The 15838-nt window shown below is 51.7% G+C and overlaps 2 protein-coding genes across 2 annotated transcripts in view; one reads left to right on the top strand and one right to left on the bottom strand.

Moving 5' to 3' along the window:
• The first annotated feature begins 472 nt into the window (after positions 1-472).
• On the top strand, positions 473-6805 carry RPS6KL1 (ribosomal protein S6 kinase like 1). The gene is made up of 8 exons (XM_031065841.1): positions 473-705; positions 1498-1545; positions 2271-2403; positions 3751-4647; positions 5465-5554; positions 5708-5790; positions 6061-6156; positions 6283-6805. The coding sequence occupies exons 1-8, from the start codon at positions 535-537 to the stop codon at positions 6391-6393; spliced, it is 1629 nt and encodes a 542-aa protein (XP_030921701.1). The 5' UTR covers positions 473-534; the 3' UTR covers positions 6394-6805.
• A 2311-nt stretch (positions 6806-9116) lies between these two features.
• DLST (dihydrolipoamide S-succinyltransferase) overlaps positions 9117-15838 on the bottom strand; it is a gene marked incomplete at its 5' end in the record, with an annotated part of 11655 nt that continues 4933 nt past the window's right edge. The window contains 7 exons of the mRNA XM_031065424.1: positions 9117-10304; positions 10771-10938; positions 11464-11547; positions 12401-12474; positions 13039-13169; positions 15030-15127; positions 15777-15838. Coding sequence (XP_030921284.1) covers positions 10170-10304; positions 10771-10938; positions 11464-11547; positions 12401-12474; positions 13039-13169; positions 15030-15127; positions 15777-15838 — 752 coding nt within the window. The remainder of the gene's footprint in view (positions 10305-10770; positions 10939-11463; positions 11548-12400; positions 12475-13038; positions 13170-15029; positions 15128-15776) is intronic.

Consider the following 15838-nt stretch of genomic DNA (forward strand, 5'->3'; position numbering starts at 1 on the left):
GTCTTCTCCCTGCCTGGATAAAGGAGCTGAGGTGGGCCCAGGCTGCCCAGGGTGCTTCCAGGACCCCACCCTCCAAAGTGTGTATGCTTAGCTTGCTGCCGCCATAGTGGGTTATGGACATTTTTATGGAGACTGAAGCCTGCAGGGAACCCCCTGTCAAATGTTAGAAATGTCCTCTTCCCATCTGTATGGAAACCAAAGACCGTGGCTGCTTTCTGCATTGTGGGAAGGAGGTGGTTAAAGAAGGGAGAGGGGAGTGAGGCAGGGCAAGGTCAGAGCCTAGAGGGAAGAATGCAGGGAGAAAGACAACTACCTTCCACACAGATCCCCTTAATGTTGAAACAGTCCAGGTCTAGCTTCAAATTTTGGTGTGATTTTTACATCAGCTGCAAGTGCAAGCTTTCCCTAGAAAATATAGAAATCCAGGGGTTGGCCAAGAAAATGGTCCAGCTGATGTTAGAAATGAATCATGGCCATTGGAGTGTTTTCTTTACATGTTGACTAGCTGGGCAGTATTGCTGCCTCCTCTGGAAAATGCAGGGGCCTTTTTCACCCACTGTAGTGAACAACAGCATTCCTAGGTCCTACATCCTCTTCTCTTACACCTTGCAGGGCTACAGCAGCCTGCGCTTCCGGCCCATCAGGACACTGAGCTCAGCTGTGGAGAACCTGAGACGGTGCAAGGTTGTGGGAGTGATTGATAAGGTAATGACTTCACCTGGAGGGGGTGGGGGGTGAGGCTGGGGCTGCACCAGAGGGAGCATAAGCTGGAGGGTCCTAGCTGCTGGAATGGGGGTGCCAGCCCTCAGCACATCCATCAAGCGATGTTGGGGTATCCATCTACAGCATTCCCACCCAGAAAAATTCATAGGAGAGGACACAAGACCCCTTGAAGAGTTGTTTGGGAAATCTGTCAATGTTCCCATCATTTTTGCTTACCAGACCTCCTAAGATATTGACAGGAAGGTTTATGCACCTCATTCTTTCCCATATATGGAATTGTGTTTTATGCCCAGGTGGCATAATGGTGGACTCCTGTGGGTAATCTAGACTTCAGCAAAAGCTGAACTGTCTGGAAATAAACTAATTAGAAGTTCACTATCTTGGAGTGAAGATGCCAGGCTTACTGTATCCACACACACGGCACATTGCTCTGCACTGCTGTTCACACATCTCAGTTTGTCAGGACAGATGTGATCCTCCTGTCCTGCTGAGGCCCAGTTTGAGCCCAAAAAGAGCACTGTGAAACCCTTCGGTGTGAAGGAAGTAAAACTGGCATGGGAGCCACCTCTTAGTTTAATTCCTACTTCTTGGCTGCATGGCTATCTCCTTGCAATAACCTGTGTTTTGTCTTTCAAAAATAGGGATCTGAGCCTCACAAAACTCTTCCAGTTGGGTGGGAGTTTGTTACAGTTCCAGAGTTGAGACCCTTGGGTCATTCCTATAGGCTGTGTGTTGGGTCACCTCTTCTGACCACTTCTGTGTGTACTGTCCCAGGTGCAAATTGTCCAGGATCCAGCCACTGGTGAGACCTTTATACTCAAGGTGGGTGTTTTCAGTTCCATCTGCCTGCTTCTCCCTCCCAGGCTGGGGCCACCTTGTCCAAGCTGATGGCTGGGGCAGGTGAGAGGATCACAAACAGCAGCTCTCAGAGGCTGGACGAAGTTCATGGTTCAAAAATCTTCTTTTGGCTGCCTCAGCCATCCTCTGTGATCAGAAGGGAAGTGGTTCTCCTTGGTCATCCATTTCTCTGGCTTTTAACACTTCAACTGAGTCAACCCCTGAAGCAGGTTGTGAGGGGTGCTCAGTACAAGTCCTAGAGTATTTTTCAGCGTCCTTGGAACTAACAATGAAGTACTTCATTGACTGGACGAGGAGGATCTGGCATGAGAGGGAGAAGCATCATTTCCAGGGGAGGAGGAGAAAGGGTTGGGATGGCAGGTTCCTCCCTGAAGGGAGCAGGGTGGTTGCAGAGGAGTCAGTGCTCTGGAGCAGCTGTGCCCTGTGGGTCCCACAGTGCAGATGGGGAGTGCCCTACCTTGGCAGAGCTTTGCAGAGCTCTGCCTTCTCACAGCTGGGTGCTGGGGACTGACAGAGCTGTATGAGCCACAAGTTTGTGCAGATGGGGGAGCTTCATCATGTGTGGGCTGGGAGCAGCCATGGGGCTTGGCAGAAGGCACATTCTGCCTGGCCTCCAGCCCTGCCAGGTGCTAGGCTGCACGGAGTCCAAGTCCCTACCATGCTCTACCCATCTACCTGTCCCTCCTCAGAGCCTCCCCAAATCCCACGTTGAGACCCGTACACGACAGACCATCATCCCTCATGGGGTCCCCTTCATGGTCAAGCTGTTGTGCTACTATGTGAGTGAGGACTCCATCTTCCTCCATCTGGAACACGTGCAGGGTGAGTGAGGACAGTCTCGCCTTCCATCTGTGAAGCATCCTGGTTTATCCCAAACTGTCCTTTCTTTAAAACCCAAAGTATGTTTCTCCTCCTGTTTTGGGACCGTTTTTTATGGTGATAATGTAAGCTCAGAAGGGTGGTGGGTACCAGGGCTTGGAGACTTAGTTAACAGAGTCCACCTGTGAATTGCAGAGGTTGGATAAGAACTGGCTGGGGATGTGACCTAGAAATGGCCCTATGGAGACTCGCAAGGAGAAAGAAGTTGTGTATGTGGAGGGGTGTGTTATACAGAAACCAGCCTCAGTCTTTAGAGAGATGAGCCACTGTGCCTCATGGGAGGAGCAGTCATGCCTTTGGGTAATGAAGTTTATGTGATTCAGCATCTTGGAAAGAAAAACCTCTTCATTTTGCTGGTATTGTCTGACCATAACAGGAAGGTGATGGAGAAGGAAAACAAAGTGAGGTAGTTCACCTGAATGTTGTAGAACAAAACCATCTTTTGACAAGACCTTTATGAAACTTCTTGTTTTTTGGTTACAAAACATGAGACTGGATTTTGAGATCATACCAAAGAGAGGAAATGGAAAATTAGGGCTTAAAGGGTGGTGAGCATACTGGGGTTTGGGTACATTGAGGAGGCTTACTTGAGGCTGTCCCAGATCCTGGTGAAGAAGTATGACAAGGTGGAGGCTTGTCCATGGAGCTTACTTACTCTGCTGGTTGAATGGATGTGTAGGGAGCAGCAGCTGGAGTCCAGTAATGACAAATGGAAGCTGATGTGGAGAACAGGCTCAACTCCTTGTGCATTGCTATAGGATGAGTTCGCAGAAAGAAGCCAGCACTGAATGTAGTGAGGCTGGGAAGCCCTGGCAACATGCTGTGGGCTCCAGGGCCTGCTGCTCTGGCTCCTTGCTGACCCATGGCCTCGTGCCATGCTGTGGGAGCTCTCTGGCATTTCTGTCACACAGGGAGGAAAGGCTTTCAGGGGGAAGTGGGGATGGCAGTGGGGTCAGGAGTATTTGTGAATATGTTGCTTGTCTGTGACATGGAAGTGGCAGAGGCGGGATCAAAGAGACTGTGTAGAATGGGGAGAGGGCTGCTAAAGGAGGAGGGAATGGGACTTAGGTGTGCCAGGTCCTAGGGAAAGTGTGGCACTGGGCATGGTGTGCTTGTAGGGCAGGGGTGCATTCTGCATGGACTTGAGCTTTGCTGCTGGGGACATTAATGATGCTCCATCACAACCCCACTGTGTGGGCCTTGGCCTGGGCCCCTCAATGGGCCATGTCAGCAGTGGGGGAACCAGGGATAATTTCTGCCTCATCACTTGTTCTCCTTTCTGCTTTCCAGGGGGGACACTGTGGTCTCACCTCCGCTCCAAGTACGGTGTCCAGCAGGACTGTGCCGATTCAAACACCATTCAAGCCCTCCAGCACCACGGCACAGAGGATGGTGTGGGAAACTCCCAGGGTGGCAGCCAAGTATCCATCCTCCCTGTTTGGACAGGCAGTGGCCTCCCAGGCTCTGTGAACTACCAAGTATTGGGAAACACTGATGCCTCACTCCCTCAGGAGCAGTCCTCTGGCCCCACAGACACTGGCTCAGGGAACCACTGCCAGCTTCTCCTGGCTCCTGCTGGTGGCAGTGGGGCTGCACCTGGAGGACAGGATCTGAGTGTGACACAGGCTGTGTCTGGTGGTGTCGACCATTTTCCAGCAGCGTCAGCCAAATGCCCTGGCCAGGGCCTCGTTGTTTACCCATGGAATGATCTAACCAGCAGCACAGGCTGCATATCTGAGAGAACAGCCTCCCAACAAGGCCCCAGGCTTCCCCAGGGGCTTGTTCCTGTACCAAAGACTGTGAGAGGGGGCCAGCCAGGGGCAGGGCAGCTGCCAACTCAGAAAGTGTCTGAGGCCCCCCAGGCTCAGCCCCTCCTGACCCTGGGCGAGAGGCAGCTTCCTGCAGGAGTTGCCCTGTTCAGCTCTGGCAAACCCAGTGTGCCTGACCCAGCTGTGTGGGAGCCCTCTTGGGGAGCAAGCCTGACCTGTGGCTGCCTCAGCAAACAGCCACCATCAGGACGATGCAGGGCTTTGGCTTCCCATGGGCACAGCCAGAGAGCATGGGCTGTGAAGGAAGAGCAGGTGCAGCTGTGGGCAGCAGAAATCCTCCTGGCCTTGGAGGGACTTCACCAACAGGGTGTATTGTGCCGGGACCTCAACCCCAGGAACCTGCTGCTTGATACAGCTGGTAGGTAATGCCCCATGCTGCTGCCCCAAGGAGGAGGAAATTGGTCTCCCAGCTGGGAGACTGCTGCTTGACCCATTTCCAGAAGATGTGGACTTTCTTGTGTTTGCTTTGGAGGAGGGTGGGAGTCTGGGAAGGTTTGGTATTTCTGAAATTGGAAGTGTGATCTCGCTTAGGTTTTCCAAGTAATTATTACAAGAGATGGCTCTGCAGCAGGAGAGTCAAGGGCCATAGCCACAGAAATGCATTGCCTCTGCTCCCACGTGGGGGTTGACTGCCTGGGAAATCCCAGCCTGGGGAAGCTGAGACCAGCTGAACTGTGTCTGAGGTTAGTGGGACTAGTGGGTTAGTTTTCCCCTGCTTATAGTAACTGCCTGCTGGGGATGTTCTGGAGCTGTCCCATCCCTCTGAGCCATGGGTCTTGCTGTCAGTGCAAGTCCCTACTCAGCTGGCAACATCTGGGACAAATTGGAGAGCTACAAATTGCTTAAGAAAAGAAAAATGCAGAGAGTTGTGCAAGGAGAAAGCTAACTTTCTCCCCCGCTTCCCCTTTAAAACCTTCTTCTTTCCTCAGCACAGCCTGCACTGAGATCTGTGAGCTTGGAGCCTGCCTAAGCAGTCTCACCTGTTGTGCACCTGGGAGGCCAGCAGAGGGGTGTGTGGTGCCAGGGGGTGCTCAATTCCTCTGTGTTCAGGGCATGACAGGGCCCCAGTGCCCTGGCTGCTCCCAGGGGCAGGGATATGGCTTGGCTTTGTGCTATGACCAGAGTCCCCAGTCTTTCCTAACCTTTCTGCTTTTGACTCTGGTGCTGCTCTGCAGGCCATGTCCGTCTCACCTTCTTTGGCCAGTGGACAGAGGTGGAGCCCCAGTACCGCAGCCAGGCACGGGAAGAGCTGTACAGTGCTCCAGGTAAGGGATGCGTCCCCTGGCTTCTCCAGCTCGCTGCACAGTGGCTCCAATTAGACAGAGGGGGCTTCTGCAGGCAGTGAGATGTGCCCAGCACAGTGTGGTCACTGGTGCTCCCCGCCTCCAGCTCTAACCCCTCTGTGTCTCTTTCTGCAGAAGTGGGGGGGATCGTGGAGCCCACTGAAGCAGCTGACTGCTGGAGCTTTGGCTCTCTCCTGTATGAGTTGCTGACAGGAGTGGTAAGAGGCTGAGGAGCTGTGCAAGGAGGACAGGGGAGGAGGAGGCTTAAGGGCTACCTGCTGTGTGGGGCTGGGAGGGTGCCTTGCCCTGCTGGCACCTCAGATCTTGGCCAGGTTCCTTTAGACATGTGTGCGTGGTCTCTGGGTGTTAAGGGCCCTGGCTTTTAAATGCTGCTGTGTAGGGCTGGGGTTATGTGGCAATGAAGATTGAACAGGGTGCTCCAACCCTCCTTGGTGCCTCTGCTTACCATCACCCTCTGCCTCCTGCAGCCACTCTCCCAAAACCATCCATCAGGGATTCAGCCTCACACCCAGCTGCATCTGCCAGAGGGTCTCAGCCTGGCTGCTACATCGCTGCTCACTGAGGTGAGGGGCTAGGGTGGATGGCAGGGAGAATGGCACTAGGGGTTGGGGAAAAGGCAGGGTCTAGCCTGGTTTCATTTCCAGCGTCCCCATCTCCCCATCCTCCTGTCCCATTGTTTTTCTCTGCAGCTCCTGCAGTACAACCCCAAACGACGCTTGGGCTCTGGAGGAGGCGGCATAACAAAGCTGAAGTCTCACTCCTTCTTCAGCAGAGTCCCTTGGAACAAGCTGGTGGGCTAGGCAGGCTCTCCTTCCCCCAGGGAGCTGGGCCCTGGGCTGCTTCCCTGGCACCTGTGGCACTGGCAACACTGCCTGCTGGGGAAGGCTTGCCTCAAGGGCTGCCCTGAGCTGGGGCACATGAGGTTCTGCAGCCTTACATGTCCTTCTGTCTCTGCTTCTGTTCGTTGCCATCTCCAAAGAGGAGGCGTCAGGCTGGGCCTGTCTTCTCCAGGTCCTCCCTGGGAGGAACAGGAACCTGGGTGCACACCTCCAGGAAGTGGTGGTATTCCCCTTCTTGGGGCATCTCTTCTTCAGCTCAGCAGCCTGCCCTGGAACTCCCTCCCTGTGTTTTTTATCTCTGCTGCTACCACAGTGACCCCTCTGCTCAGTTAAGTTTTGTGGCTTTCAAATGCAGCCCCTCTGTGCCCAGCTGGCTGGATTATCTCTGCTGCTACCACAGTGACCCCTCTGCTCAGTTAAGTTTTGTGGCTTTCAAATGCAGCCCCTCTGGGCCCCGCTGGCTGGAGCCCAAGCCTGCGGTCCCTGCCCCTCCCTGACTGCATGTGTGTGTGTGTGTGTGTGTGTGTGGGTCATCCCTGCTGCAGGGGTGACACAAGGAGCCCTCCACTCTTCTCCCCCGGCCCTCTGAAAAAAATAAACTACTTGGTATCACTTAGAGAATTGTCCTTTTGTTTCTGAGCTGCATCAGCCAGGTGTAGGCCAACCCTGCTGAGTGACAGAGAGCCCCAGATCTGTTTCTGAAACTTGCCTGGGAGCCCTGGGTTGGTGTCGCCCCCAGCCATGAGCACCCTGCAGCCAAACCCCAGAAGGTGGCAGTGAGTGCCTGGCCTTCTGTCCTTGTGCTGCTGCCTGCCTCACAGCCTCCCAGGTCTGCACAGCTGCAGCTCAGATGTGGGAGAAATGCCTGGGTTCTCTTCCAGCCCCTTGTCACTGTTAGGTGTTGTGGCTCCAGCCTTCCACCCTGGCTGCTCCTTTCACCTGGCAGGACAGCAGCTCTGCTAACTATGCTACGAGCACTATCATCCCTGCTGGACCCCACAGTGAGAGTTTAAAGGGGGCAACTCTGAGAGCCAGCACAGAGGGAAGGAGGCCAAGTGTAGATAGATTCTGGATTAAAGAAAAAGCACAAACACATGTGTCTGCTGACAGCCCAAGGTGGAGGCTGCTGTGCTCAGTGGTGCAAGAAAGGCTGAAGGATGAGCTGGCAATGGCAACGGTGCAGTTCTGGCCCTCCTCTCTCAGCACCCCTCACGCTGCTCACTTATCTCCCATAGTAAGGAATGACTGGTACCAGCAACAGGTCTCTGTGGCTGCTGGTTCCAGTTCCTGTTTGCCTGCAGCAGCAAAAACACCTTCCCGGGCAGCAGCAGGAGTGCTCGTCCACCAGAGGGAAGCAGAGCTCTGGAGAAACCCATCTACACCAGCAAAGGTGGACACTTCAACTGCTGTCCAGAAACTGGAGGACTGAGCTGGAGCAGCTGAGCCTGGAGCTTTTCCTCTCCATGGCAGCCCGCACTGGCTGAACCCTCTAGCTGCACCCTTGCACCCCTGTCCTCCAGCCTCCTAGTCCTGTGATTCAGGAGAGGTTCGGGAGGAAGGACCCTATGTCCAAAGCCACAGCATGGCATCTTGCAACTCAGTGCCATGGGTGTCACCCAAAGAGTCAAAAGGAAGTTTCAAGCACTACTCTCTTAGAGCAAGCCTTGACAAGGCAGATTAAATAAAGCAGTTTGCATAATTTTAAGAGTTTGACTGCATATTCCTTCCTGATTGGTTCAAAGGCCTCATTTATTGCTGCTCCAGACAGAATAAAGGCTTCCCCAGGCTCATGTACAAAGTCAAGGTGGACCCTCTGTATCCTAAACCAGCACAGAGGCTGAGTGCAGGCAGCATTTTTTAATCAAAACCTTCTCTTTCATTCAACTTATTTGTGCAAGAATTAGACTCTCAACCCTTCCCAGAACAAAGAAGGGCTTTTTCCTTTTCCCCTAACCTATCTTAGCCAGGGCCAGGCAAAAAAGCTGACTTTGCACTCTGTTTTTGTCCCTAGCTGCCAGGAAAATGAAGGCACCAGTACCAGGAACTGCCCTCCTTTTCATCTGCTTGGCAGCTGTGAGTGCAATCATTTTCTGTTACAAGGGGCTGCCCTCTTCAGCTGTAGCTGGGAAGGGTACACCATCTCTGAAGTTGATGTCAGACCTGGGAAAACCCTGCCATGATCCAGGAATGATTTTGTGTTGTCCCAACGAGGACAGCTTGTTAGGGAAACACCGAGCACCACAGACAGCTTCCACTGTTCCTTGTTCTTGCTTCTTTTCTCCCTCTGCAACAGCCTTTCCACACCTGCATGAATTACAACTCTCCCATTGCAGCAGTAAAAATTCAACTTCTGAAAAACTTTATGAGCCTCTCTCAGGTCTTCCTCTTGGCCATCATGCCCTTTAGCTAACACTGGGAATTCCTCACCATCTGTAACAGTTCTGTTGCTAAAAAAGGATGACTTCCAGCCCTAAAAACCTCCTCTTTGCTGGGAAGAGCCAATTCTTTGGCAGAGAGTTTGAGGCCAGCAGTGTTCACAGGCAGAGAAGACCCAATTTAGTACCTCCAGCAATGGGCTCAGCTCCCATTGCCTCTTTTCTCTCACCACCAGATAACAGGACTCTTGCACTACACTCAGGATGCTGCTGATGCCAGAGTCCTTGCCCACTCAAACACACCCCACCTTGCAGTCGTTGCACAGTTTTATTTCATTTAAAATCCGCTGTGTTAAATATTTTTGTTACAAGTTCTGTGTAGGGGGTAAGAGTAATAGACTCTGCAGGCACTAGCAACCCCCTCACCCCTCAATTCATGTGTGCGCTATCGGATTCAGAACTGCCCCCCTCCCCCCAAACCAGCACCCGTGGGCTGGGATGTACATTTCAGTGAAAGGCCTGGCCCCCCAGCTGGGTGTGGGCTGGGAGCACGCAGGAAGCCAGCAGTCACACCCAGTGAGCTGTGTGCCAAGGACAGCTGCTGGGGGCTGGTTCTCACCCCCCTGTCGGGCATGTAATGGTGAAAGGGCTGTCCCCAGGAACAGTGCTGCCTCCACAGAGGTCATGGGCTCTGCCCACCCCAACAAGAACATTCACACCACCGTGACTGGGCTGGTGAGAGACAATCGCCAAGAGAAAGTAGGGGAGCTGCCACCCCGTGTTACTGTCTGTGGAGGGAGTGTAACCAGGGCACTGCCAGAAGCATGACACCTACCTCAAGCCCTGCTCTGACCAAAATTTTTCCTGCAAGTGGCCTCGGGGTCAGACCATCCTTGCAAGGCAGATGAGTGTGAAATATTTTCAAGCAAAAGATGGACAGGACAGTAGCCTTTCCTCTCCTCTCCCTCTCAGGAACCTCAGTGCTAGGCAGTAAAGCTGAACCTGCCATGGAGGGGCAGGGAAGGGTACCCTAGCACAACAGCAGCAAGCAGTTTCCAGTGGTACAGGACAAGCTAGAGGTGAGAGTTTGGTGCTGTGAGGGAGAGGATGCCACAATGGCTCTGGAAAGGCAGTGCCATTCAGTGGTTGGCCCACTGCACAGCAAGTTCTCGTGAGATACTAAACCTTCATTAAACAAAATAGGAAAGGAGGTAGGAGCTATTCCCATAATTCCCTTTGGGACAGCTCCAATCACAGCGGAGGGAGAAAGACTGGAATGACCCCTGCCAGTTCCTGAATGCCCTGCATCGTCCCTGCTGGTGCTGCCCTGTCCTGGGTGGGTTGTGTGGGGGTGTGGCTGCCCTACAGGTCGAGCAGCAGCACGCGGGGATCCTCCACCGCTGCCTTGATCTTGCGCAGGAAGGTGACGGCCTCTCTGCCGTCGATGAGCCGGTGATCGTAGGTCAGCGCCACGAACATCATCGGCCGCACCTCGATCTGGGCAGGGACAGCAGTTAGTGAGCTCAGTACTCCTGCCTGCATGCTCCCCTCCTGCGAACTCAGGGAAGACCTGGCTTTTTCCCACCCCAAATCCTGTGTTCAGGCCCTCCTGGATTTGTCCGGCCTGGCAAAATTATCTACCCACCCACCCACCCAGGCTGGGTCCATGCCACATACAAGATAAGGGCCCTTCCTGGAACCACTCCCTATCACAAAGGCTACAAGCTCCTCCTTCCCACACCTAAGCAGACTATAACCAGTTTGCCCACTCACAGATAGGACAAAGTCCCCTGCACAGCTCAGGCAAGTACTAGGGCCAGCAAAGGTGCCCTATACCCATTAGTCTCTTCTCCTTCTTCACACTGAAGCGTTTCAGAAGTGACACCAACCCCTTAGAAAAAGGTCCGCAGTCTGCTGAGCCCTGTCCTTTGTTCCCTAAAACCTCCTGTGCAGGTCCACCTACCTTGCCTCCCACAGCCACAGGCCTGTCAAAGATGGCATGCATGCCTAAGATGGCAGACTGGGGTGGGTTAATGATAGGTGTTCCAAAGAGTGACCCAAAAACCCCACCATTGCTGATTGTGAAAGTGCCACCATCCATGTCTTCAATGGCCAGTTCATTCTTCCGTGCCTAGAAGTAAAAATAAGGTCTTAGAAAGCCACACAGACCACAGAGAGCAAAGAACAAGGGAATTATAATTTCTCTCTCCAGGAATAAATACTGATTGCGAGAACTTTGCTTATTGATTTGGTCAGCTGGAAATCAGCACAAATTGCTCGAAAATGCATCCTGTCCTTAGAGTGAGCATCTAGTGGCTTTGGGGAAGGATTCTCTCGCCTTTGCTTCCAACTCCTGCTTTTGCAGGAGACAGACACAGGGACTTCCACCCCAGGGCAGTTCAGCCTTGGCCTTTAAGGACAAAGGTGAAGATACATCATGTTACTAATGCAGATTGCAGTCTTCTGGATGGGCAACAAGTAGAGCTGTCCTAGAAGGCAAAGGCACAGCCAGCCATGTAACTGGATCACTCCTCACAGCACAACTCAGTGTGTTAGAGGTCAGAGATGATGACACAGAGACCAAATCAATACATGCCAATCCAGCATTTCCAGTTCTTTCCATTCCTCCCAACCCTCTTCAGAAAACTTTCCTTACCTTCTCCCCCAGCTCGTAGATAGCACGCTCTATGTCAGCAAAGTTCATGTTTTCTACATTCCTAACCACAGGGACCACCAGACCCTGGGGAGAAGCAAAGTCCATGAATAGCAAATTCAGTGCAGCAACACAGATAGCTGTCATGCAACAGGAATCTGACGCAGCCCCAGAGAGCTCCTGCCTCCCCTTCAGCCCACAGCAGCTGGTTGGCAGAGCTACCTCACACCCCGGTAGCCTGACAGGAAACCTGGCATGACACACATCAAAGGCTGACACCTTAAACTGAGCCATCACCTTTGCCTTTGCTAGCCTATCTCATAAATCAACCAGGTCTGTCTGGAGCCAGCTCCACATTGATAAATTCCCAGGTAAGGCACTGGGAGATTTCAGCTGGCACCTCTTTCTGTCACCTCTTTTTGCTGGGCCTCCCCTAGACTTCGGGAGAAGACAGTGACAGAACTTCAGTCCTTGTCAAACCTCTGCTTCATAGCAGAACCTTCTAATCAAGAAGGTAATTCACTAATTCAACATCTGTAACCCCATCCCATACTCGCCCTGGACAGAAACATCTCTGTGGAACAGCCCAGCAAAGTTAGCCAGAGGACAGGACGCTCAAAGCTTTTACTGCCTATGTCACGGATTCATGACAAGAAAGGGTTTCCCTAACCTGGCCCTACTCATTAACAACTGAGATCTATATTGACCCTGCGACCAGATCAATTATTAAGATGAATATAGTGGTAGAATATTCTTGGTCCTCAACCTTCTCTCAAAACCCATCTCAGCAGTCCATAGTGCAGCAGGTGTCTCATTTATAGAATCAGTCTTATCAGTTAATTTCTGCTGCAGCAGAGCACAAAGCTCAGCTGGCTCAAAGTATATGATCATCCCATATGAAAGGCTGCAGGAAGCATGGACAAAGCTCCAAGGTACCTACCCGGGGAGTTGCTACAGCAACACTGATGTCCACATAGTCCCTGTACACAATCTCTTTGGTCGTGTCATCAATCACTAGAAAGAGAAAAAACCTGTGTTACATAGGCAGAACCTAAGATCAAAGGTTTGACTGGCTAAAAAAATCATAACAACTTGCTCACATCTAGCTTAAACATAACTCCAGAGAAGAATGATTCCTTCCTGTACCTGTGGGAGAGGCACCAGGACAGACAGAAAGAAAACAGTCCACACTGCTCAGTCCTCCTCAGTTATTCTCCCCTTGGTTATTCTGTTCTTCTGCGTTTCAGCAAGCACCTCTGACACGCCCAGGAACTGCACTGTGCCTACAGCAGTCACCTGTACACAACCAGCAGGCTCTGCCCTCTGCAGGATGCATATGCACGGCCTCAGCCCCACTCCTGGTCACCCCTTCCCAGTCGAGTCTTGGCAAGCTGACCTCTACCTATGTAAGTGGCTTTAGCAAAATCAGCTGTAGCATGCAGGACTGTCCCCATGCTTTCTGTGCATTTGACTTGCTTCTCCAAGCTACTACTCCTGCCTGTGGACTTGGCCATTACCTTTCCCCCATTCTGCCATGCTCCCTAGATATGCAAGTCACCAGCAAGGGTCACCACTCACCTGCATTCACAACAGGCTGGTCCTGCAGAGCAAAGGCTGCAGCTTTCACAAAAGCTGACATGAAACCTAGCTTCAGGTTGTGCTTTTTCAGGAAAGTATCCTTGTGTACAGCTCTCATCTCCCGGATGTTGCTGTGAAACACACAATAACCACGGTAAACCAAGAGTCCAAGAAAACATCATTCTCTCTGAGTAACAGATTTCAGGGCCAACTCCAAGGAAGCAAATCTGGACCACCAAATGAGACACCTCCAGTCTGCTGCAAAAGCCTTCACATGTGATATAAACATGGCTCTAAGGTTCCTGCCAAAGGATCAAAGAGAAACTGGTCCTGGACCATGAGCTCCACAGCCAGGGTAAACCTGCAAGGCCCACACTGCCGAGAACAGAAGCAAGGTGTGGCATGGTATATTTCCTGCTTAGGTCTGATGTTGCCACCTATTCTCTGGAGACAACAGTGCCCATACCAGTGTGGCACCACAGACAGCAAATGCAGGTGTGGCTGGACTGACATAGAAGGGTGAAAAATCAGGATGTGGCAAAAGCAATAAACATGCAGAAAATAAAATCAAAGCGATCAAAGGAAAAGACCTCAACCACTCTGCAAATTCAGCACCAGACAGCACAACACCACTTTTGTACCCAACCCTCTGGCTTTGAGAGTTGAGTGAATATGAAAGGAACTTTCCCAGGAGCTATGGTAGTGGGTGCCAGTCCACCCACAGCTCTTGACCAGACAAATCACGTTTCCCCACTGTTTCTATTAATCAAAATTGAGGCCATTTACAAAACATCAACCAAGCTGCGGCTACAAGCTCTGCCTATTCTAGCCTAACATCAGATGCTGTGGAATTGCATGGTTCATCCCCTCCCCCTTCAGAGACCTTCAGTCTTTGAAGAGACAGTTTCACCAAGGAGCAGGATTTTCCGTGGTTTAGAGTGTTTGTTTTCCTGTGTCTAACCTTGTTTAGAGTTAGGATTACGGCCCAAAGACATTAGTGCCTCCCAAGACACAGGGGCTGCAGCAATGAGGATACAACCTGCTATGGAACTGCCTCATTAAGGCCTCCTCCTTTCAGACACTGACCCCCGTGGGAAGCAAGAGGCCCCAGCACAGGTCTTCACAAATCAACTTCACAGTAATCGATCCAAACCACATTACCAGATGCAATGAGAGCCCCAGGCTGGCGTAAAGCGACACCTCAATGAGCCTCTGAGAGGAGATAAAGCTGCAGCACTTCCCTCCAATCAAGACTATTTTGCCAGCCTTATTGTTCTGAGACCCAAATATTTACATGTTTTGTCTTAAGAAGTAGCATAGGATTTCACAAGACAATTTGATTTGGGCACAATTTCCCCTTAATGCACTGTAACATAAGCTGCCCACCCTCCAAAGACATTAGTGTGCTCACTCCATGCAAGCACTTGAGTCAGGAGCCCCCCACCTGCTTGAGAGGATGGGGAAGGGTGCTGCTCTGTCTCTAGAAAGCTGTACCATCTAACAGCAAAGGCCTTAGGCCTAAGCAATGCTCACCTGAAAGGATGATGAGCCCTGGAGAACCAACTCACTGCAAGTTAAACACCTCCAAAAGCAGTAACCTGGTGGAGCGGCAGAAAGCAGATGCTACATCTTGCTGTCTTCTAACAGCCACTATATGCAAGTGATACTAGCCCCTTCTGGTCTTCTGCCCAACATTTACCAGTCTTCCACCAAAAAGCCCACAGAAGAGGAAACAGAGACTACCCCTATTACAAGTACAGGTGACTCCCAAGGAATGACAGGCCATTAGGAAGCTCTGTACCCCCTCATACCACAACACCAAAGTGGTCGTGAAGAAGCTGCACAGATTGTGGTACATACCTAAGAAAGAGGGCCCAAAAGACATGCTGCCAGTCTCTCCAAAGAAAACCTGTAAGGTTTTGACTGCTATTTAAAGATTACTGCCTTAATCTGTTTCTACTTATAAAAGGAAAAAGAGGTTTACTCCTCACCTCATATCAATCTCATTGAAAGTGGTCAGCATGGCACAAGTATTCTGAGCCTCTTTCAGCCGCTGAGCAATACGCTGACGCATCCTATTCATTTTCACCTGCAAATTAAAAGGTGTAAGCAAAAGCTGCCTAAAGCTCATCCAAGGGCAAAATGCACAAGAAACTCAAAAGGCCCTCCTCTTGCCCTCTGAGTGACTAGATGTCTAGGGCCAAGGTTTTCACTCTAGGTCAGGAGCACAAGGGGCTGCGGATTTTCTCTCACTGCTCAGCTCAATCCACAGTTCACGTGAAAAGCAGTGCTGAAATGCATCACAGTACAGCTACTTCTGACCTCTGCATTCCTCAAAACTTCCAAGCATGCATAGCTTTCCATGTGGCTCAAGTGAGAAGAGCAGGACTGCTAAGAAAGCAGGTTGCTCAACCATGATCTCTTGAGAATACACAAGGCAGTTTCAGCAGCCTCAACCCTCTGCTGAGGGCTTGAGGACAAACCAAGCAGATCACACAAAGTCCTTCTGTCCTGAGTCAGCAGAGCTCAAGACAAGACTTTTGCCTAGAAAAGACCCGTGCCAGATTGGTCCAGGCTCTTCCTCCACACCACTTGTAAGTGGTTCCCTCACGCAGAGAATTTTCCCACCTGAGCTGAGTGTGTACAGGTGGATATGGACACATCCGGCAAGCTCCAGCCAGAACAGATTATCACCTAGCAACAGAAGAGCTGGCAAGGTCCCTGCTCCCACAGCTTACCCTATGCTCTGATCTGGCACCTTTGGTGGGCGCTGCCTCCCCAGGAGGGGCGGCCCCAGGCG

Source organism: Geospiza fortis, unplaced genomic scaffold (genome assembly GCF_000277835.1).
Source record: "Geospiza fortis unplaced genomic scaffold, GeoFor_1.0 scaffold54, whole genome shotgun sequence".
NCBI classification, from domain to species: domain Eukaryota; kingdom Metazoa; phylum Chordata; class Aves; order Passeriformes; family Thraupidae; genus Geospiza; species Geospiza fortis.